Genomic DNA, 23,666 nt, shown 5'->3' with positions numbered 1-23,666 from the left:
GTAATGAATAATTATTTAGAAAAAAGAAAAATAGTGTTTTTTATTTATTTAATTGATTTAACAAAGCAGTTGTACGTAAACTGCGTGAATGTAAAACCAAATCTAAATTTCAGCCAGCATTCCAACTCGAAATTCAAGGCAGAGTAACTTCAGAGCTTGCCCTTTAAAGCGAGGAGGGGGGCGTGGACCCTGACCGCCCCCCGCTCCGACCGCCCATGCAGGCGCTCGCCTCGCCTCGCTCTCCCATTGCCCTCGATCGCGGATCCCACAGGAGCGACCATCGAAAGTCTTCTCCCAGGTTGCCTTGTCAAAATGGTGAGAGTAACTGTGAAGACCAAGCCGTATACGGACCAGAAACCCGGAACAAGCGGCCTGCGGAAGAGGGTGACAGTGTTCCAGCAGAACCAGCACTATGCGGAGAACTTCATCCAGAGCATTATCTCTGTCATCGAGCCAGCTGAGCGCCAGGCAGCGACTCTGGTGGTGGGGGGCGACGGCAGGTTCTTCATGAAAGACGCCATTCAGCTCATCGTTCAGATCGCAGCCGCAAACGGGGTCAGTGGGACCTGAACACGCCCCCTCGCTAACGTTGGCCAGCTAGCAATCTGCAAGCTAACGGTCAAGATGAATGTCATTTTAAGAACATCCAACCTTTTGCAACCAGGCGCAGTGAATGGTTAGAAGAATGATTTCATTGCAATGACAGTGGAATGCAACCTACATGGCTTGTGCAATCACATGCGACAGTCAATTGCCTGCCTGCTCATATGATTATTTCTATAATGACAATTATAATGAGAGTTGAATGCGACCTGCCTGCATGGCTTGCGCAATCACACGAGCGGGACAGTGGCTTGTGGTTAGGTAAGGTGCATGCTTTTTGGCCGCAATGCAAATGCTCATACACGTGTTAGTCAGTAGGGGGCGTGGCAGGGGAGACGTGCCGCTTGACACGTTTCTCCGTCCCTCGGACCTCAATTTAGTGCACACAAATAAATTTTGCCAGCTAAGGCTTTTTTCCCCACCCAATGAGATAAGCCCATCTTTTACATTTGCTAAAACAGAATTGTCAAACTTCTAGTCAGTCAGGTCATTGTTTTCCACAGCAGAGCAAGCTGTAAAAGGAAATTGATGCATCTATAAGTTGCATGAAGATGATGGCACTCAACTCCTGTGTGACAATTGTGGCTTGTTAAGAAATGACGGTCGGGAAATTGCATCAGTGTGTTACTCAAATGGAGATTCCGTAGTCCTGTAATAAATGTAAAATAATCCAACCATTGAAATGAAACAAAAGCCCAGTTTTGGAGAATAATCAATTCCTTCTTTTTTGCGTTTGTGCCTCCTGCAGATTGGACACCTGGTGATCGGTCAGGATGGCATCATGTCCACCCCAGCCGTGTCCTGTGTGATCCGCAAGCTGAAGGCAGTGGGCGGGATCATCCTCACAGCCAGCCATAACCCGGGGGGCCCCAATGGAGACTTTGGTATCAAGTACAACATCTCCAGTGGAGGTGAATGAAGAACTTGCATAACTGTGCACCCGAAAATGTGGACTGTTGTTTGCAATGATGGTGCTCCAGAGTTGCTAGTGGCTTCTTTCTTTATATTCCACTGTCTGCAGGTCCCGCTCCAGAGGGCATTACAAACCAAATCTTTGAGATCAGCAAAAGCCTACAGGAGTATCATATCTGCCCCGATCTCAAAGTGGATCTGTCAAAGATTGGCAAGCAGACCTTTGATGTAGCCACTTCCAAGCCTTTCACAGGTACTTTTTCCCCACTTAGGTATACTTGACAACATTTGCATTGATACCATCCATCTTTGTGCCAGTGGAGATCGTGGACTCTGTTGAGGCCTACGCAGATATGCTGAGGGGTATTTTTGACTTTGCCGCACTGAAGGAGCTTCTCTCCGGAGCCAATCACATTAATGTCCGCCTGGACGCAATGCACGGAGGTAGAAAACCAACTTTTTTCCTGCAACTCTTTTATCGGAGCTCATCCATTTCTCATATTGTGGTCTTGCGATTGAGATTGAAGTTGCAGACGTCAAGATTTTAATTGTGTCTTTTTTCAGTGGTTGGTCCTTATGTGAAGAAGATCGTGTGTGAGGAGCTGGGTTCTCCAGCCAACTCGGCAGTCAACTGTGTGCCCAAGGAGGACTTTGGCGGCCACCACCCTGACCCAAACTTGACGTACGCCGCAGACCTGGTGAACGCCATGAAAGGAGGAGAGTATGACTTTGGAGCCGCCTTCGATGGTGACGGTGTAAGGAAACGGCCTTTTTCAATGGACCACAATGATGCAATTAAAATGTTCAACTGGACACAGAGCTATGATGTCAGCTTTAAACCTCATTTCCTCGAAACTGTCAAAGTTGTTTTCTTGTTAGTCAGCCACTAAAATATTTCCTCCGTGCTAAAAACAAAACAAAAGTGATTTTGAGATCCACGTCGGTTGGACTCTATCGTCTCAGTGACACACATCAATTGACCTTTGCGTTCCTTCTCAGGACCGTAACATGGTGCTCGGCAAGCATGGATTTTTCGTGAACCCGTCAGACTCGGTGGCTGTTATTGCCGCCAACATTAACAGCATTCCGTACTTCCAAAAGACTGGCGTGAAGGGACTGGCCCGCAGTATGCCCACAAGTGGAGCCCTGGACAAGTACAAATGATAAAACTCTTCAAAAAAAAAAACTTATGAGCTGCCATCAATAATCGATATCATTTTTTTTTTTTTGTGTCAAACCTCTTGTAGCGTGGCTAAAGCACTGAAAATGCAACTCTATGAGACTCCAACGGGCTGGAAGTTCTTTGGGAACTTGATGGATGCTGGGAAACTGTCACTGTGTGGAGAGGAGAGTTTTGGCACGGGTAAGTAAAAACCAGGACACTTGAAAGTGACACGCTGCAAGTCGCCCGAAAATAAAAGCCCCCCCCCCCCTTTGAACAATCAGGCTCGGATCATATTCGGGAGAAGGACGGCCTGTGGGCAGTACTCGCGTGGTTGTCCATCTTAGCCACTCGCAAACAGAGCGTGGAAGACATCATGAAGGAACATTGGCAAAAGTTTGGCAGAAACTTCTTCACCAGGTCAAAAGAAAATAACCATGCAAGATGCTTGTTCGTTTCAATTCCCTCATAAAAAATATGGATATTGCTTTTAATTAGGATGATTGATATTTCCAGTTTGAAATATGGATTCTCTTCAATACGCGCTTTTTTTTTTTTCCAGGTATGACTACGAGGAGGTCGACTCTGACGCTGCCAACAAAATGATCAAGGAACTGGAAACAGCCATGTTCAATCCATCCTTTGTGGGGAAGAATTTCTCATCGGGGGATAAAACATACCAGGTGGCAATCGCAGACAACTTTGCCTACACGGATCCTGTGGATGCAAGTGTTTCCAAAAACCAGGTCAGCAATCTGAAAAGAATATGACAAATGATGACATTTCCATTGCTTTGACTTGTCATTTCTTCATTTTCATGTTCCCTCAGGGCTTGAGGATTATCTTTGCAGACGGTTCTCGGATTATTTTCCGTCTCAGCGGCACTGGCAGTGCGGGGGCAACCGTCAGGCTTTACATTGATAGCTATGAGAAGGACCCCCAGAAGATTTACCAGGACCCTCAGGTCAGAAGTTTGAGCAAGTCTTATTCACCTAAAGTGCTCTTTGTCCAGACTGAGAGCAAAAATCATGTGGAAAAGAAAGGTCACATCGTCACTGCGCGTGTGTTGTGACTCTGTGTAGGTGATGTTGGCGCCCTTGGTCGACATCGCCTTGAAGCTTTCACAGCTTCATGAGAAGACTGGACGCACGGGCCCCACTGTGATCACATGATTCCTCTGCCGTGCTGCTTCTCACCCTCTGCAATGATAAACATTTAGTCTTCAGGATTTTATCGTCATCGTAAAAAGTGTCGTGTGCATAAGAAAATTAGCATCTAAGGCATGATCGAGTGTTTGGTCCAGTTTTTGGGTCAAACAACCAACTGACTGACTTAAAAGCAGAAAGTTCTTTCATTCTTTCCTGTCTCTCATCTGGTGCCTTCCTGTCTTCTTCCAGACCAGTCAGAATAACAAACCCCCAAAGAAACCATGCACTAAAAATCGATTGAAAATAAAGTCACGTTTATGGTCATTAATATTTGCGCTCCTGTTCTGAATGCAAATGATTTTCCATCTTGTTTGAGACACCTGCACAAAGCTCCAAGGTATTGAGAGAAAAAGAAACGTTTTGCGACTTTGGAGAAAGAAGGAAAAATCCAATCCAAACTTTTTTCCACAGTATAAGCACAATAAACGTTTCCAGTGAAAAAGACGGAGCCTTTGTGACCCAAATTGGTGTCAACTTGCACAACTGCCATATCTGCAAGAAAATTGGCTGCAATTTAGTTAATAGGAGTGCAGCGGGCGGCGGCCGGCTGGTTAAAACTCAGGTGCAGCAGGAAAGCTCTCTGAACATGACAGGCAAAATTGGCCTTAATCACAAATGCTCTACTTTGCAACAATTTCTGTCATCCATGTCAATGTGGCGTGCCCGCAACCATCCGTTCACTAATCTCCCACCAAAGCGAGTCGCGTTCAATTTTCTTGAAAAGGGATTAGTCAATCAGGGTGTCTTGTTTGATGTGGAACCGCAATATGCACTTCCTGCGATTTGTAAAAAGCCTCTTTGGACATGGATGTCCTCGTCACTCCCAGGGCACGGAGACTGCCTGGACGTGTACGGAATCGAAAATGGTTTTCTCCTGTGCTAATGCTGCATTTAAATTGGCTGTCATTACATCATGTAATCACAGAAAGGATTACATGAAGACGCTCTGGTCTGGTGCTATTCAAGGAGCAAATGGCCTTCTGGAGAACTGACTGACTGACTGACTGACTGACTGACTGACTGACTGACTGACTGGCACGGTGCTATGTTTACAGAAGGACAGAAAAGCGGGCAGACAAAGACGTCATTCTCAGAACTTTGAAATCAGATTCAAGAAGACAAAAAGTTTCCAATTTCCTGCTTAGTATATTGTGGCCATTTATTTGTACGCTACACGACAGCGATGGTGCCCAATCTTTTTATGTCCGGACCGGTGAGCGGTAGGAAATGTGTTGTGAATTTTAGTGAGCAATGGTGTGGAAAAGATACTCAATGCTTACAATGGAAAACTAAATGAAAGTTTTATTTTAATTCAGGCACACCCTGCACTATCTCAAATCAGCAGGAAGCTTGGCCTGAATCATCTCCAGACATCTCCCCAGGGATGATTCTGAAACTTGATGGATGGAAGGAAGGAAGTGAAGTTAGATTTTAATTAGATACACACCAAGTAGACTGCTCTAGGCCTACTCTTGGACTTGACAAGGACCAGCAACACTTTCAGCTCATAGCCTCAACAAAAATGCTCAGGGCTTCCCTTGAAATTCACGCATTCATTCCCATTTGAGACAGACACTGTATTCTTTGCCATGTAAAGTGAACGGTGACGCTTCCATTTACGCACGCTAGGTGGCAGCACGTGTCTTTGACACAACCTTGTGTTCCACAGCGTCTGCAGACTGATGTGAAATGACTTTGAGCTTAGTGGGCAGGATCGCGATCATTTGGGCAGGCTGCAAAGTGAGCAGAGAAGAGCAGAGCTTCAGAGCAGAGCAGAGCTTCGCCAAGGAGCAAAGACAGCTGAGGCTCAACACTGTTGCAGACGCCAGTCACTTGGAGGTTGCACGCTGAGGAACTTCACTTGGCAACATTTCTGCTCTTCTCGATCTCCAACTTGTGTCTGGTGGGTGGATGTTTGCAGCTGGCCAAGGTGCAAACGCAGAGTCGAAGGAATGTACCCAAGTCGGACCGCGGCGAGCGGCGGGTGTCATCCAGGCTGGATGGTCGTGCTGCTCCTTGGCTTCCTGGACCTCGGCGCGTCCGGTGAGGCTCCAAACTTTTTCAACCGCTTTGCCCTCCACATATGCTCTGGATTTCTCAACGCGTGGGTTCGCGTATGTGTCCAAAATCAAAGCGTCACTGCGCAATTGTTTTTTTGTTTTTTTTTCCTGTGATGCTGAGAGTTTCTTGCAGAAGTTGAGAAGGTCATTTCGATGGCAAGCAACATTTAGTCTTCCTCTTTGTTTGCCTCCTCCCTCTATTGGTTTTCCCTGGCCGTGATAATCCCATAGGTGTCATTGAAAGAGTTGGCCGCTGCAAACAAAGCGAGCTCTCCTCTCATGTAAATGATCTTTGCTACTTAGTTGATGGGGCCCATTGTCAGTGAGCAGCATCCACACGGGGAAGGACTTGACTCCTCATGGCCACAATGGGAGCCTTTTAACGGGTCAGCTGGAGGCCTGGCTATTGTGCCATTCCTCAGTCATTTCAAGATAAGCCTCCAGCCAGCTAGAGTGGTCGAAACAACATTTTGGGACATGACTGGGGCATATTTCAATGTCATCAGAAACATTGGCGTGTTAATTTGATGGGTGCACAAATGCGTTTGCCGTTGTTTCCAAATGCTCCCTCTCCTTCCATCGATCAAGATGTGCCCTTAAGCTGCAAAGCAATCATCTGTGACAAGCCTATCCAAATAAATGGACGACAATGTTTTGCCACTACATAAATTGTGTATGTGTTCCTGATGTGGGGCAGGTAAAAGGCCCCCCTGTGAAATGTGTTTAGAATTGCATTGAGCTATTTCATAACACTCAGGAAGCCTATAGATCATGTTGGGCCCAGCTGTCACGCTACAGTGCAACAGAGCGCAATGTTGACACGAAATGCACTTCACATCTCGGGGGGGCGCCGGGCCACTAATGTATCGGGGCTTGTCCTGCTCTGCTCTGCTCTGCGTCGTCTGACGTTTTGTCAGGCATTACGGAAGGCTCATTACATGAAACTTGTTGTGCTGGTCGATAGCGACGGCATGAGACTAAATCTCAAATTAGGACTTTGGGAGCTACGGCACAGCCACTTTTAATAAGCTTGGCAAAAAGGGGCGTGGCTACTCGAACCCTTCTACTATCTCAGCAATGATTGGGTCCGCCTTTACTAAAGAGGTATTGTTGGAAAGGGAATGCCACAAGAAATCCAAACTTTGACCTCAAAGTTGACCTCATGGGTCACAGCAAAATTCTTTGTCACTTAATGTCGCGCATGTTCTGGAATACGTGTAAAAGTTTCAGCAAAGTTTCAATGTATACAGACTCTGATATTGAATGTTAGGACAAACTGTGGCTACGATGAACCTTTTGGAGGATATCGAATGCTAATGTTTGCTTTGACTCTCTTAAAAAGTATGCAGAACATTTCTTTCCGAATGTATCACGTAGCCTGTGTTTAATGTTTCTGTCTCCCTTGTGTGATGTGGAATTCACTTATTATGGACTTTTCTTCTGATGTGTGATGATAGTTAAGGTTACATGTCTTTTCCACTAAATGATTGGCTGGAATGTCCTGACGATATGCTTGCTTGCTTGCTCGAAGAATCTTGCAGGGGGCACATTTGGGGTTGGTTTTATTATTATTATTTTTTATCCATTTATCTACGCTTTGCCAAGCCTGAGCTTTACGTGAATACTAAGACTTGACTTTGGGTAATAGTGTATAAGCAGAAAATGGCTCCGACTCCCTTCAATTGGATTGTGTGGAGCAAGTTTATTTTTGAGTGGTCACTGTGTTTTGGCAAAGCAGACCTTCTATCATGGGATAAACACACTTGCCTCTGATCTTTACTCGAGATGTTTGATAAAGTTTCTACCACTAGAAAGTGTAGCCGAGCGTGTAAACCTTTTCCTGCAATTTACTCTCTACTTAGGAGGTCAGTCTGTTAGAAGAGGAGGGAAAAAAGCTTCAAGCTTTAAGTTTACTATTTGACCTTTACATAACATCTTGAAAATCTTGTAACTAGTTTATCATTGCTATGGCAACCACCGTATCCTTAATTACAAGTAGCACACGAAGCGCTCATCCCATCATTGCTTTTTGTGCTCTGTCAAAAAAGTAGCGTATTAGATGGAGAGGCCAACCGGCCGGCCTGAAATCCGAATCAGGCCTGGTTCGGATTTCAGGCTAATTTCTTCCTTTGTGGGCTTCCTCCGACATCACAGACACATCCATGGTGGCTTAATTAAAGACTTGAAATTGTCTATAGCTGTGAATATGAGCGTGAATGACTCTTCTTGCACAGATGCCATCCAGCTCTTGTTGAGTCTTTACTGTACATAATGGAATGAGCCTTGAATGCAAGCTGTTTGCACAAAGTAGCCTAATGACAAAGTGACACTTTAATGAGTCTAATGGAGTAGACCACACATCCAGGTATGTGCGGCATATCCATTACCAGTATGCGCTTGGCATGGAGGTCTGCAGGGAATAGTCCCGCCGGCCTTAAAAAGCTCCTTGAGGCCAGGCTTCGTTTCACTTTTATCAAATTACACCTTTGTTAGCATTTGTCATTGCTTCCTGTGTTTCTGCCTTTAATGAGTGTAGATCCGGCTCGGGTTTATTATTTAACAGGGGCTGGGCTAAAACCCAACTTTTGAAATCCCCTCGACTTGTCCCAGTAAATCTTTTAAACACTGTTTGTATTGCATTAAGCAAACTCCAAGTGCAAACTGGGAGCCTGCGTTCCCTCCACACTCAATTATGCCTTTGAACAACACTCCACTTTTTAGAGGCATCTTTCACAAAATATTTCGATTAAAATGGCTTGCTTGGCAGCTTTCCATGGTAAATATTTGTCTGAAACGATGTTTTCAAGACACTTCTCTTCTCATTGCCTGGATATGAAGCCCCAATGTGACCCCTTCCCTTGCCTCTTGGTCCTACTTCATATGCAGCAATATGTAGTCATCTTAGCATGTTTACCTTTGAATTTTCATGATATATTCCCGAGGGTGTCCAACCTACGGCCTACGCAAATTCAAAAAAAAAAAAAAAAAAAAAAGAACAGCGTATTGTATGGAGAGTCTTTCCTGATTTGATACCTTGACTTGTGCAAGTGTTTTGTGTTACGGAAGGAAGTGGAAAAGCTAAAAGGACGCCAAAATCTGCGATGCACATTATAATGTCTTGTACTTTTGGCTTTGGTCACACGTAGAATTTTCGAGTCTATCTGCGGGAGGACTTTTGAAATACTCTGAAGCAGCAAATTCAGCATATCCAACTAACTCCCTTGCTATTCCTTCCAATCCCCAAATGTCACTCCCGGCTTAATTGCTCTCACTTTACGACGAAAAATGATCTGAAGAGGAGTGTTGAGGGCGAAATTGACTTCAATGACTCGTTGTGTTTTTATATGGAGTAGATCCACTCTGAAGGCTTATTTAACATCCCAGTAGATGCTGATGGAGGCTGACAGTGACTTGGATTTGCTTCCTGATGCGGTTGTGTCCCGCATGCCAACAGGCCTCACTCTTGTTTTCCTGTCGCTCTGTACGTTTGACTGGGTCCGTCCAGAAAAAAAAAAAAAAAAATCTCCAAGGCATTGCTTTCAACAGCTCAGGAAATGAAAATCCTGCAACTCACAGCAGGGGAATGTGATCAGCTGAGGGAAAAAGGAAGATACATCGAGAAAGAGAAATCCATCCAAGGTGTTTTCTAGAAGAGGTGAAATAACGTGGCGGCTCAGCCAAAAGTTTTGTTTTTTGACAGCTTGAATAATCAACTCTGTTGGTGATATCAATCGAAAACCCAGTTGACTGTAATTGAGCCATTTTATGGCGACACAATGTTTTCACACGCTTTGGATGTAAAAGAAGCTTTCTGGTGTATCGTAGGCGCATCCATCTTTGAGCACTCTTGACCTTTACACGTTTATTAGAAGTCAATGATCTTCTCCTCCGAGGGGTTTGTGTAAGAGGCTTAGGCCCGCGTGATCCCACAGATTGTTTGCTTAACCTCGGCGTGGTTGCCTTAGTGGTGCTAAGCTTTGCCCACAAGAGCTCATTACTTGGCAGTCAAACGTGGATTTGGAAAGACTCCAGCACGGAGAAATTCAATCTATGGTAGTCTCGGGCAGGCATGAATGGATTCATCGACACGGTGATGGAAGAAGAAATGGGAAGGCCAGACCCAGACATCAACCCTCCCTTCTCTCGCAAGGCTCAATTCTCGTTCCGTGCTGGATGCCAGTCAGAATGTTTGCCCTCCATCTGGCCGGTATGCGTCGCAATCGCTCGGTCCCGGCCGGTGTAGGTGGTCTTGGAAAGCCACCGAAATCACTGGACTGTTCTGTAATGGGAAAGTCATTAGCAGCCGGCACTTTTACAATGACAAGAGGCCAGCTAGTATGTAGGTCAGCAGTGAGCTTTAGGTACATGCCGGTGTCTTGCTATCATGTGTGTTTCAGGAATCAAGCACAAACCAAAGGTATAAGTTACAAATTCTTGCTCAGGGTTAAAGTTGAATGTGAAGTAAAAGCGGGTTTAGATGGAGTTTAAATCCAGATTTATTCCGTTCCCTCTTTGATGTGTTCACCCTCCGTCTGACATGGCCCCCTGGATAGAGAGAGATCTGCCTGGGACTTATGCTGGAATGTAGTAAATTGGTGTCACACGCACACTCGATGAATATTTGCTCATATCAAAGGTGGCTAATAATGAACTGAACTGCTTTTACTCCATAACATGAACACAAGTCCTTTTATAGAGTAGAATTAATGGAACCTACCTGATTCATGTGAATGCGCTTGATTTTTGTAAAAAGGAGTCCTTGCACATCATGCTCAAATACATATAAAGAATTGAAAGCAAACAAAGAATATCCACTGTGATTTTTTTCCCCTTTGCACAAGGGAGCTCTTGCATTAAATATCCCTATTCAGAGATGGCACAAAACTGCAAACCAGCGTCGGCACCGATATTGTTGGGCAAGATTTGAAACTGCATACTCCTTGAAATAGTTCATATTAAAAATCAATCAGAAGTATTCCCCTCAGTACTTGCGTCGATTTTTCACTCAACACCTCTACTCGTGTAATTATTTGTAGGACTGTTATTTATCTTAACTGAGGTCTTATTATCTGAGCACGTACTTTTTCTTCATTCCAATTCTTGGCTACTCTAGCCACCTCTGGCTTGGATTAGGTTCCTTTGTGTGTGTGTGTGTGTGTGTGTGTGTGTGTGTGTGTGTGTGTGTGTGTGTGTTTACAATGTGCGAGTAAGGTGCGTGGCCTCTGTCACATCTGGCAGCCTGTGGTTTCTTTCATGACCTGCTAAATGAGGGGAAAAATACTCCCAGCTGTCCACAGGAAAAGTCACCTGGTGCAGGCTTGCTGGAGCTCCTGAGCTCACACTCTCCTTTTTCAACTCATTTCCATTGTTCCGCACAAAAATATGTGCAAATGTCAGTGATGATTAGCCATGCATGCCTTTTGGAATGTGGGAGGAAAGCTATGCAGGCACGGGGAGAACATGCAAACAGGAAAGCCACAGCTGGAATCAAAATGGCGCGTTTGTTCAACTGTTATGATTTTTATCAGCAAAAAGAGCAAGCTATTATTAACATTTCATCATTTGTAGAAACAACACATGCTGACTGACCAATAGTATGGTTTATGGAAGAGTTAATTGTGACCTAGTAGGTTTTGGTCCAACAAAAACAATTGATGTCCACATACAAAAGAGTCCGAAAAAGGAACACAATTATACGGTGAGTGAAAACAATCAGATGCATGAAATAACGGAACGGTACAGTTGTTTAAAGGCACCTCGACTGTCCGTGACGATTGAGGGGATCCGATCCCAAGAGTTTTTCATTTTTCCTTGAGCACAGCTGTTCATACAGTCCAATGATTTGAGCATCATCTCAGACAGCCAGTGTGGAGCAGCATCCCATGCTGTACGCAGGAGCAACAAATGCCTCTTGGCATGGCAAAGTCATTTTCACCTTGGCTGCTGTGGGAAGAGCAGATGAGGGCCAGCAGCCAGCCAGCCAGCCATCCCTCCCTCCCTTGCAGCCGGCAGGCATATTTCACTTATCTGAAGTGAGCTGAGCTGGGAGACGTCAACCTTGAGAGCTGAAAAGCAGCTTTTGACTCAAAGGACCCTCTGAGAGCTCGGGCGGCCTTCTCTATCAGGAAATCGTAAACTACGTCGCACAGGCAGAAGTGAAGGCCTGCCAAAAGATGGAGGGAGAGGTAGGTATGAAAAGGCTTTGAATGTCAATTTATGCCACAAGAAGATACCTTCAAATCCTTGGAATTCATCAGTCAGGTGGTGGGACCTCCAAAGCAGGACGATAGACAGGAAGACAAGAAATGACAGAATAAATTGCTTGGCAGTTTGTCGCCTTAGGCCATTCCAGCCACCAGGAATCACATATGATATGTTATCTTCTTTTGTGTCCGCCATAGCTTTTAGTGCTGATATGCTCCATCAACAACAAAGTCCTTTTCTCGTCCACCCCTTCTTTCATAGCATGTTTGTCTTCTGACTGTACAAATAGTTACGCTAGCCCCTAAACAACTTGTCCTGTAGACTTTTAGCTGACGAATTGCAACATTTCAATGCACGTTAAAAAGAAAAAACTCTTGTAACATATGTTGTAGTGGTGGTTTTTGAGCATGGGTTGGTCAGCACATCATTTTTTGTTCCACATGACATTGCTTTCATATTGAAGTGACGTGCTATGTGACATAAGCGTCTTCATCTTTCTAGCATTTCATGTCAATGCCAATGTAGGGGTGCCGTAATGAATAAGAAAGTCCGTCTAACCACGGCTCTGGCCCTTTGCCCGCATCCTCCAAATAAGATTGAGAAGACTTTTTCACCAGCTGCCCCTGCTGGCACTGTCATGTCAGAAATAAAAAAGAATCCGTGCTAGATGTACGACATGGACAAAAGATTTGCATATGAGCAAAATACATGCGCTTAATATATTTTCCATCCATTTTCTGAACTGCTTTTCCGCACAAAGTTTGCAGGCATGCTGGAGCCTATCCCAGTTGATTTTGTTTTTGCTAATACTTTATTCAATCCAATGAAAGAGCCTAACGAAAAAAAAGTCAAACAACCAAATAACTACATAGTACGTCCTGTCATTTCTTTTTCCAATGTCTTTGCTGCACCAAGTGTGTGTGATGGACAGATGTGCATTTAAAAGGCACATCATGCAGTAATGTCAAAAGAATGCTTCAAAATCATCTATATGATACTATAATCCATTCGGGCAACATTCAATGTATTTAACTCAATTCATTTAAGGGTTTTATTGCCATCTCGTATTGGGAAGTGAAACTTGAGCAGTTGGCAAAGGCCTCCATGAGTGAGCCACTAATTGTAGTTGAAATATACTAAATGTGTCTGAGTTTGAACCCAGCCATTACCCCAACGTCTCATGTTTGGATAAATGCTGTTGGAATTCAATTTACTAGTTAACTCAGTTTTTCTTAGAATAACAACGTTTTTCAGTTAGGTGAACTGTGGTTATTTAAAGAGCCGTCAGAGTCCAAAGGCCGGGAAAGACAAGCGGCTATTGTCATTTGAAAATCAAGTCAGTCACAAGTCTTTCCCGATTAACATCTTGTTATATATGTCATGTCGAACTACGTTTCCAGTACAAACGACCTGGCTACACTTCCAGTGATTTTTTTTTTCTTTTTTACTCAAGACTGCTGTTTAAATGGAAAAAAATCAGAAATCAATTCACTGTGCCATGTAGTTGCCTGTGTTTTACTGTGTCCACAAACTTGAGTGTCAAAGACGATGAAAGAAGCAGCTCAAGCAGAAAGTGAGGGAAAGAGGTTAAGTGAAGGCAGGTGTTCCATTGCAGACTCATTCATTGACTCCCCCCCAGCAGCACTGGTCCACTGAGAATAAGTTTAGTTCGCGAACAGACCCTGATGAGACATTCCCCATCTTTTGTTGGGCTTATTCATCAAGTCTAGCACATTGCACCACTTGGCACCTTTGTGCTGGACTCCTGTTGCTTTAAGGATGCCATTTGTCAAATTCGTTCCTAGGTGTCCTCGTTCAGAAATGACCGTTGCCAGTCTGACATGAATTGGATTCGAAGAAAGTGCTCGGTTGATAAAGTCACTTCTCATGAATCCCTTGCATTGTTATGTAATGTTACTTGTGATTCCCTAATATGGTGCAACAAAACAAGTCTTTCTTTAAAGTCACATTACAAATGATCCTGGAAAGTTTCTCAGTTTGGTTTGTTTTCCCTTGGGCTGTTCAAAATGGTTACTTAAGGAACAAAAATGCCCCTGGACCACTTTCCAATACACTGCGATATTCATGGAAATATTGGATCACACCAATGCAGCAATAAACACTTTGTTTAATACAAGCAATTTTCTGGGATGTTACAAACAGCCACTAATTGAAGTTCTTAACTATTGTATGAGAAGCAAGTTGTTTGCACTGAGCTCTAGAATAGCGCAGAACTGATAGAGCCACTTGGATAAGGGGCCAAGCCGAGAATAGTAACAAGGCCATTAAATCACTGGCTTGGAACGGAAAGAGAATGCACTTTCTCTCATCTGTGCATTCAATCTATTGCTTAGACTTGACACTTGTGTCGTCATTTCCAATCGATGTCTCAATCGGAGTTACCCCAGAGAGCAATAGATAACAAGGTTGCCGCCGCTCCACTCCTGCCCTAAGAGGGATTCTTCATGATAAGCTGTCACCCACAGGAACAGAGGCACCATGCTGGACACCAGTTGGGGGGGGGGAGCATTTTGTGAATGTGTCTTAGAAAATCGCTGTTTTTCTTTTCATGTCCCAGGTGCGTCCAAAAACTTACAATTCCCTATGAAAATGCGGTTCAACAACTTTGAGTTTGACCTAAAACAAATCGGCTCCTGTCGTCACACAAGAATCGAGGACCTGAAGCAAGATGGAATTAGATGAGTCATTGTTGCAAGAATGATTTTCTATGCCCTCCTTCAACATGCATTTAAACACGTGATTGTGAAAAGCGAGGTGACTCAAGCAGACAAAAAACATGAGCAACTCTGGAGTGAAGTAGCTTTGGGGGTTTATGTGTTTGCCGGGCTGAGCACATCTATCTGCACTGGCGCATTATAGATTGCATACTTGATGTTACTTGAAGCAGAGTGAGATAAAATTTCAGGAAGATCAAGTGAGGCATGAGGACCAAGGGCCTTCCCTGGTGCACCTGGACTCATTGTGATACGCGGTTGTCAGGCGAGGTCATGATTGCTCCACTCCCAAATGAGCCTAGGGATATCCTCTGTTTATGCTCGGGCACAAACCCAAAGATTAGGCTGCTTGCTATTCACCTGATTAAAATGACCTCCTTATGTAAACCTCGGTGATGGCTTTCGGGCAATGGGCAGGACCTTTTATGACCTGGACGCTGTTTGCATAATGATGTGCCCTGCCCTTTTGCTGAGTTGAATCAGAGCCAGCATCAACCAGGGAAGTGCGTGTATGCTGAAGTGCATTTGTCCAGGCCAGGTGAACGCAGCGGTAGGTCAAGTCTCCAGGCAGCGTACCATCATCTGCTGGAGATCCTCATCAATCTCATCCCGCTCGCTCTCATGTTACCTTCTGTCTCTCAGGATTGATCTGTCGACATCTTTTCAATCAAGCTATGGAAACCTCCGTGCAATATAAGTGAAGACTCTAAATGATCTTCAGGGTGAAGACGATTCTTACAACCAGGAATATACATACGTAAGCAAACATAGTGAGCAAGCTCTAAATCAAAGTTGCTGCAAAGGAATATGACATCTCGGTTTAGTTCGCTCACTAGCACCGAGAACAACCACACTGATAGTACTTTTGTGAATTTGACACCTCCCAGAGAGGAGGACACTGGGAGGAGTGGGAATGTCAAGACAAAGACTACCAGTAGGGAAGGAATGCCGGCATCCTGCTGAGCTAATCCTAGCTGGAAGAAAGGGCCAAACGGCGCAAGGAAGACGTGAGGGAGGAGACGAGAAGATCGCAATGGAACGGCCAAGGGCTTGGACAGCAATGCTTGCTTGAGAAAACCTCTCTCAAACAAGCTCTATCGCTTTCGGGTGTTCTTTCTTACGCCGGTGGTCCGGCCGGTCTCTGTTCCGTCATGGAGATTTTGGAAGTTAATGAGACAGCTGTACTTTTGCTGAGATGAAGTCTTGTTCTGCATGGTCCACTGCATACTTTTCTTCTTAGCCCTAAGCCATTTTTGCCCTCGAGGGCCGCCGTATTTATGGCTACAGAGAATAGTGCGTTCAGATGTTTTTTTTTTCCTGCACAGCACAGCACAGCACATATGTTACCTCGTATAATTCTTCTTTTGATTTTAATAATAGCTCGAGCATAAAAGCTTTTTATTGAAAGCAGAGCTCCAAAAAAAACATGTCGATGAACGCAGAGAAGGGCTGAAGCGTATTTATTTATTTCATATTATTCATTTGTATTCATTTTTGATTACCAGTTAAGTTGATGGAGATTCCCAATGACAACCTTTTAGTTTGTAGCCTCCGATGGGAATCGGACTAAGCTAGTAGATCTTAAACACACAGATGCAATGAACTGGAGTTTTTCATTCTTAACCTATAATACAATGGGAAAAGGTTCATTTCTTGATCCATGGAGTCATTGTGTCTCCAGAGCAAGCCAGCCAGCCAGCATGTTGCCTCACTGGCTGAATCCAAACCATTTCCTGTGCCGCTTCCTGCGCAAGGCCTCCTGGTTTTGTCCTGTCTGGTCCAAGCTTGAAACAATTTCAAGTGACTCCAGGGAAATCACCTCCCTCCGACGTACGCTCAGGCTCATTTTTCATAAGCCTTAACTTAAAGTGTTGACAGAGACATTAAACAAAAAAGGCAGTGTCACTGACAATGACGGATGAATGCACGTTTGGGAAAAAGATCATATAAACTACACCAAGATTTTTGGAGTCAAGGAGGTGAAATTGACATAGAACACGCTTGTTACAAATGAGAAAAATGGCCATGCTAAGAGCATATTGGAATGGGGGAAATTCACGGTTCACAGACACGGATCAATTGGAAAATGTTCAAATGAGCTCTGTCGATACATTCGAGAGAGAGTTTGACGTTTTAGAATTGGGTAGTCCAGGTGGATTGCTGCAACAGATGGAAAGGAAAGATAAGCTTTTTATGATCCTACCACGTTTCTTCCCTGACAGTCCATCTCACACAAGACACAAGTCAGCATTTCCTTTTCCACTCCGTCTCTGCTTTTCCTCCTTCATTTCTCTGTCTGCCCTTTTGGAAATGTGCCTTTTCTCTCTGGAAATGTCTTGCTGAAATCCTCCAGGCCTACTGATTTAAAGCCATCTCCATGTTCAAGGCCAGATATTTCTCTCAAAGCTGAAAAGTTCGGATTTGTATGAATGATTCCGAGTCTAACGATGAATCTCGACTTCATTGATCGGATACTTGCATGAAACGTGCAAAGTATGAGCAGAAAAGAGTCGTCAACTGCCTGTTGTCAATCGGCCTACCCGCAGGCACGGGGGGGAACATGCTAACTCCACACGGGAAGGCTAACAGTGGCCCAAAGGAATCCCTGACTTGCATGTTTTTACGTGTTGGTTAACAGCCCTTGGGTTAGCGTTGATGGTGCATGCCTGTGTTTGGCTGGATTTGTATTAGCCTGCTGATGGGCCAGTGATGAGTGATAATAGTAACAGTAGGAAACGTCAGCGTTCGTGCGGCTCTGTTTGTTCGTCTCCCATCCGCCATTGAAAACAAGCACACGGTAGTTAATGTAGCATTTGAATGTTGGTCTAGTCTTTGCAAGTGCTGCAAAAGAGGACAGGAACTGCAAGGTGCCAATGTCAGTACTTGGGACTTAAATATGAGTCAGCACAGCAGCCCAGTTTTTCTGCAAAGCATATTTGGAGTTTCTTTTTTGACCGTGCCTGCCACTGTGGCTCTCCTGCCTTCGGCTTCAAGTAAAAGAATCCCACGACTAAGAACATGTATTTTGTCATATATGGCTTTCGTAATAAACAAGTGTTCCTATTGAATTTGTGCAGCGTATTATTATGACATGTCACAATTTATTGTCTCCTTGGGAATGCTTTTACTTGAGCACAGTGTATGCAGCACTCCCCCCAATATAATCATGTTGTGTTACTTCAAAGATTTAGTCGAGCTATTTTCATGCATGTTATTTGTTCACTTTCTTCTCTGCCAAATGTGAAGTCAAACGTGGGTCCTGACGAAAGCTTATCATTTGAAAAACCACAGGGGTCATGTACACTAGCCTTATCATTATCATCTGTGTTGGCCTTGTCATATAAAGGCTTCAGTCTTGTGAGATTAGTTATTAAAGCCAACAGGGAACATTCCAGATCCACAGGGATCACTTTAGTCTTCCATCTCGCTCATCCGTCCGTCCGTCCTGCCAGCGCACATATGCACCGACCCAAATTCCTGTATTTTGTTCAAATATCATGTGATGATATGGAATAATGACACAACTCCTTGACGTTAGCCCAATGCTCTGCAGTATTTGTTACAGAGTTGGTTGGTTGGTCAACAATGATTACCGTATGTTCGTGGTGGTGCCAAGATGAGGACGCTGTTTTTCTTCCAAGTAGTGCAATGGAGAAAAAGAATGAGAAAGAGCAACAGCACCCCTGGCTGCGGGATGCTTTGCATTTGCAGATGTTTAGAGGGAAGGAGGACGCCTATTGTGGACTGAACTTTAAGAAGAGGTTAGCTCAGTGGTGCGCTGGAGTTCTCTCCAAAGTTTTCAACTCAAGGAAAGCAGCACCAACATTCAGATGAAGTTGTTTCTTCCTGCCTTCCTTGTGCCTCTTTGTCTCTGTCACTTGACTTGGCCTCTTCCTCATCCTCGTTCAAGGCCGGCCGGCTCTTTTACAAAACAGCCATCATTGACATTGAAAGCGTAATCAACTGCAGGCATTGCTCGCTCGCTAACTAAAACCACAAAGGAAAATTTTGCAGGCGGGGGCAGACAAAAGTTTGGGCTTGACTTCAGCACAAAGTGACTCTCAAACCAACCAGGCGTCAGTTTTGGAATTTGAGCAACGTCAGGCTGAAAATTGACAATGTCATCTGCCTGCTGTGGGAGTTGAAACAATGGCATATTGTTTCCTCGGCTCCAAACCTTGAGTTGAAATCTCTAACCAAGCTTCCGCCGAGGTCTTTAGTCTACCGTATTACAGTCTGGAACGGTACACCAGAATGGCTTGTGTTTCCGTTTCCACCACAGATTGTGTCGCTAGAATACTGACCCTCTGCATGAAAAAACAAACAAACAAACAAACAAACAAACAAACAAACAAACAATCAAACCGGCAGGTCAACAAGGTCAGTGAATTCCTGATTGAGGTAGAAGCACCTGTGGCTAAAGCCAAACGGTGGCAAACTTGTTGCATTCTGTATTTAATCAATACAATCAAAGCCATTTCTTGCGCTCATGCAAGTTTGAAAGCCTTCCATCAGTAGAAAAACGCCAGTCGTTGTTTAAGCGTTGCCCAGCGACGTCACTTCGGTGCGTCACGTCGATGTTTTTCTCAAGAGCAGCCAGCCCAAATCAAATAAAAGCAAAAGATTCCATATTGCCACGGTTCTACAATGACCGCAGTTGTTTTGAGCTGCGCTTTCCCACAACCACCAAGCAGGAGTCGGCAACAGCCTGGCTCCTTCAATCCAAACGTGCGGTATGATGCTTGACCTGCAAGAGGCGCTAAACTTACCACAGCAACTTACACAGTATTAAAGAAACAAAATCCGTCTGTTGGAAGGTAGTAGACATGACAGAGCGCTTTCTCCCGCCGTCGTTTTATTCTAAGCTTCCTCTGTTTGGATCGTCTCACGGTTTATTGACATTGTGGCACACACTCGCTGTTTTTGTTGGACTCGGGCGTGTGAGACCTGCCGTGTGTCATTTGCTTGAGACTGAGAGGGAGACGAGACCAGGTGTCCCTGACCCTCCCTGTGTGTTTGTTTGGGAGAAAGCCAAAGATAGGCTTGACCTTGTGCGTGTCAGCACAAACTCTCACAACAAACTGGGCCTTTCTGCAGGGTAAAGTCCACTCAGTCGCATAAACGAGCCACTTCATATCGGCCAAGCTGCATTCTCGTTGTGTGTTGCACTCTCGTGTGATTTCAATATCCACGTCTCATTGCAAATTTCCACTTTTCATTTGCTAACCTCGGATAAGACGGTGATGAGTGAGAGTGCGCCCCCCCATCCCCACTCTGAGCTTAATGACAGGGTGACAGCGTAGTAGGATGACATTTGACAGATGGGATGTTAATGAGAGGAGAGCAGGACTAAACCTTGGAATGGCGTACACACATAGCACTATGGGAACAGGAATCAAACTCGAGGTGACAAAAGCCTCTTGGAGAATCATCTCTCATGGAGAGTCTCATTGACCCAGCGTTATGAGTCACAATATGATCTCATGAACTCTTGAGAGTCATTTTCAAATTAGGCTGTAGCGTTTATTGAATCACAAAATAATTCAAATCTCCACATGCTTCTTTGAGGAGATAATTCTAGGATTGACAAAAACAGAAATCCACCAAAAGTAGTAATGCGTGCAGAATATATATATTTTTGAAAATAAGTGTCAGGTTTTACCCTAGTTGAAGTTGGCTGTATAAGAATCCTCTTTTTCAAAATGTAAAAATGTCTAAAGTGAAGCTTTACTTGCTTTCTGACACCCGGAGTGACAGATTGACGGAGCAAGACAATCTCGCATTGACCGACAAGTGAAGTACGGCGAAAGCAAAGGCAGGATATTTGTCTTCTCATTTTGCGGTATTTGCATGTCATTACAGTGCACAGCCGTGCTTTACAAAGCTAGCATTCATGCTTGATGTCCTGCTCGGCGTTCCGCTGCTTCTTCCTTACACCTCTACTTTCCAACCCCGTCCACTTTCCGAAAACCCCGGGCCCCAAAGGCTATTAAGTTTTTCACTTACCCCCATGTGAAGTCATCAACTGTTAACCAATGAATGGTGTTTAGTCAAGTGTTAGATGATGTCAGGACTGTAAATTGGGGAAAAGCAGATAGTATTGGCAAATATCAGTCGCCTGTTGTCAAGCGAGCTTCGGAAAGTCAAATGTAAGACGGCAGTTATGGGTCAGTACTTGCCAACTCTTCTGACTTACTACACCTGGGAATGCGCGGAATGTCATTTTGATGACTACTTTGTATGTCTAGCACATGTGATGAAGTATTTGAGCTGACTTTGAAATGCAAGTAATCCTACCCCGAATATGGAACACATTTGAGATAAGAATGTTGCTACGGCCTCAGATGACCGACCGCTTTAGTTTCTCACTTGGCCCCTTTGAAAAATCAATCGGCCACCCGTGGTTGTTTGTTTGCGTTTCTTTTTCTGACTGATGACCTTTCAGTGTCATGGATTTTTGCTGAAATGTGCTTTTCAGATTTACAATGCGCTTGTACTCCAAACAGACCCGGTTTCCTCCTCGCCCCACCACGGCGAGGATCAGCGGAGATTTGTGTCAGCCAGTCTAGCAGGCGTTCTTAGAAGGCCTGAGCTGCCACTGGCCAATTAGTAAAGCTTCTCCGCACCCAGCTGCACATAAGTAGCATTCCATAGGAAAGAAGGTTGATATTGATCAATATTGCGTCAAGCTTTGTGTCCGTGTCAATACTAAACCCCGGTGGATGCTTTTACTGCTATTGTAAACAGTCAAATTGAGTGACAACTGTTGATTTGAGTTTGTCACCCAAGTCATTTATCACCATAGAAATGACCAGGAGAAATGTGAGAAATTTCACTGCAATTTACTTTCCTGATAAGTTAGCAGCTAGTCCGTAGAAGCCTGCCGCTTCTCTTACGTAGGTCAGATGGGTTAACCATTGATAGATTGTCACACTTATTTTGTTGCATCCAAGTTAATGTGTGCGCACTAACTTGCCTTGGAATATGTGGTCATCTGCAGGAAAAAAAAACCCCACCATGCACCGATTAAAAGTATATCATAAGTATTGTGCTGAAAAATCATTTCCTCATCCACATTTCCTTGTAAAGAGCAATTTGGTCAGTCATAAATGTTGGTTGAAGATGTAAGATGCTATCATTTCAGCATACAGGATTGCTCTGCTGGGACCACAAGTGAAAAGATATAATTTGGGAGTTTAAACCCACATGTTTGGAAATGGAGCCAAATTACAAGAGAATTAGAAATCTGCATGCTGATCTTGAAATCAGCTTTTTTACTGCTTAGTATTTGCTTCCATAGGATGTCCATTGGCCTCATCTGCATGCAATCACGTTCATATGCATGGGATGTATTATGTGTAATCACAGCGAGACAGAAACTGAGGACGAACGGGAAAGGAATGCATGGGGGATGGAGAGAGAGAGACATGAAAGGAAGGAGAAAAATGGAGAAAGGGCTGTCAGGGGATAATGGAGGAGTAGCATTTATCAAAGTGCAGATCTCCATGTGGGACGGATGGATGGACTGAGACAGAGGATTTAAACAGTGAGCATGATGGGTGAGAGGACAAGGCATAGGTCAGCCATCGCTCCACTCAGAACTTTCTCCAACTGAACACTCCCATTATAGATAAACAACATCTTATTTGAATTTTGCAATGGCCTGTTCCAGTGTCAGGCCTTCAGCGATTATCACACTACTATTTTTTTTTTAGCTAGAATCCCCCCCACCAGCCCCGCCCCTGAAAATCCCCAAGACTTGAAATGCACAAGGAACATTTTTGTGATGTTTCAATTTGATTGTGTCACTTCACTGAAATATTTGTAACAATGTGATCAATTGTGTTGCTCTTTTGCCAAATTGATGTTTTGGATTGGTACTGTGAATGATGTGCAATATATGATCACAGTAAATTCTTTGCTTTCAGAGACCTGCTGCGAGGCAGCCTTGGAATGCGGATGAGTGAGTGGTCAGGATGCTGTGTGTATATGTGTTTTCCCAGACTTCTTAGCCTTGCCTCCATTTGACCCCCTTTTATGGTCCTTTTACGACCCCTCCATACTGTAGCCATCGAGATTCTCTTCTCTGGGGCTCTGTTCTCCTCATCAACCCCCGCTTAGATCCTCAGGCAAGGTCAGCTGGCCTTTAACACCGCCAGCCAGCCAGCCAGCCAGCCAGCCTGCCTGCCCTCCCCTCCCCCTGCTTTCAGGGAATCATCATCTGTTTCTTATTGTCTCAAAAACAATTCAATTCCAAAATATTGAAAAATAGCAACTCTATGGATGCTTGGTAACAGTTGCAGAAACGTTTACAATTGTTTTGCTGCAGACAGTAAACTGTCGTCACATCCATAACGGAATTGGACAAATTGAGAGGAAGTCTGAGATGATGCAATATCCATGTGGCAAGGAAATTCTCCTTTAATTAGAACAGCAAAGAGCCACAAGTGTCTTTTTTCCCTTGAGTTTGCTTTTTTCATGCCCTCAGTGGTTCTCTCAACCACTCCGTGTCCTAGCCAGTGAACTACTGCTGACCTCAGTGGTCTTGTCAGTGATTAATACCCGCCCCCCTCTTCTACTCCTGCAACTCCTCATCCCATTGAGGAAAAAAACAGTCCTCGTGGAGATTGGAATCAGATAGTTTGTACTTTTAGTAAATACGTAGGAGCAAAGGGTTGTCGTCATTTGGAATCCAAATGCTCTGCATGACCTTGTCCGTTCTTCTTTCACTCAGTGATTTAGCGGCGGGCGTCATCTGTCAGACGGCTCAAGCCGAGCCCCG

General features: G+C 44.4%; 2 protein-coding genes across 2 annotated transcripts in view; both read left to right on the top strand.

Moving 5' to 3' along the window:
- The first annotated feature begins 201 nt into the window (after positions 1 to 201).
- On the top strand, positions 202 to 4,153 carry pgm1 (phosphoglucomutase 1). Its single transcript, XM_085928527.1, has 11 exons — positions 202 to 555; positions 1,352 to 1,514; positions 1,625 to 1,768; positions 1,834 to 1,959; positions 2,080 to 2,270; positions 2,515 to 2,669; positions 2,763 to 2,878; positions 2,962 to 3,097; positions 3,240 to 3,423; positions 3,507 to 3,641; positions 3,760 to 4,153. Exons 1-11 carry the CDS (start codon positions 313 to 315, stop codon positions 3,847 to 3,849), a joined length of 1,683 nt encoding a protein of 560 aa, XP_085784653.1. The 5' UTR covers positions 202 to 312; the 3' UTR covers positions 3,850 to 4,153.
- Positions 4,154 to 5,493: 1,340 nt separating this feature from the next.
- ror1 (receptor tyrosine kinase-like orphan receptor 1) overlaps positions 5,494 to 23,666 on the top strand; it is a 47,372-nt gene continuing 29,199 nt past the window's right edge. Inside the window, exon 1 of the mRNA XM_085928683.1 lies at positions 5,494 to 5,928. Within this exon, the coding sequence (XP_085784809.1) occupies positions 5,838 to 5,928 (91 nt within the window). The 5' untranslated portion in view covers positions 5,494 to 5,837. The remainder of the gene's footprint in view (positions 5,929 to 23,666) is intronic.

This window comes from Syngnathus leptorhynchus, chromosome 13, assembly GCF_054491065.1.
Source record: "Syngnathus leptorhynchus isolate UIUO chromosome 13, UIUO_Slep, whole genome shotgun sequence".
Lineage (NCBI taxonomy): Eukaryota > Metazoa > Chordata > Actinopteri > Syngnathiformes > Syngnathidae > Syngnathus > Syngnathus leptorhynchus.
The sequence above is the reverse complement of the archived record's forward strand: the minus strand, read 5'-3'. Positions and strand labels throughout refer to the sequence as shown.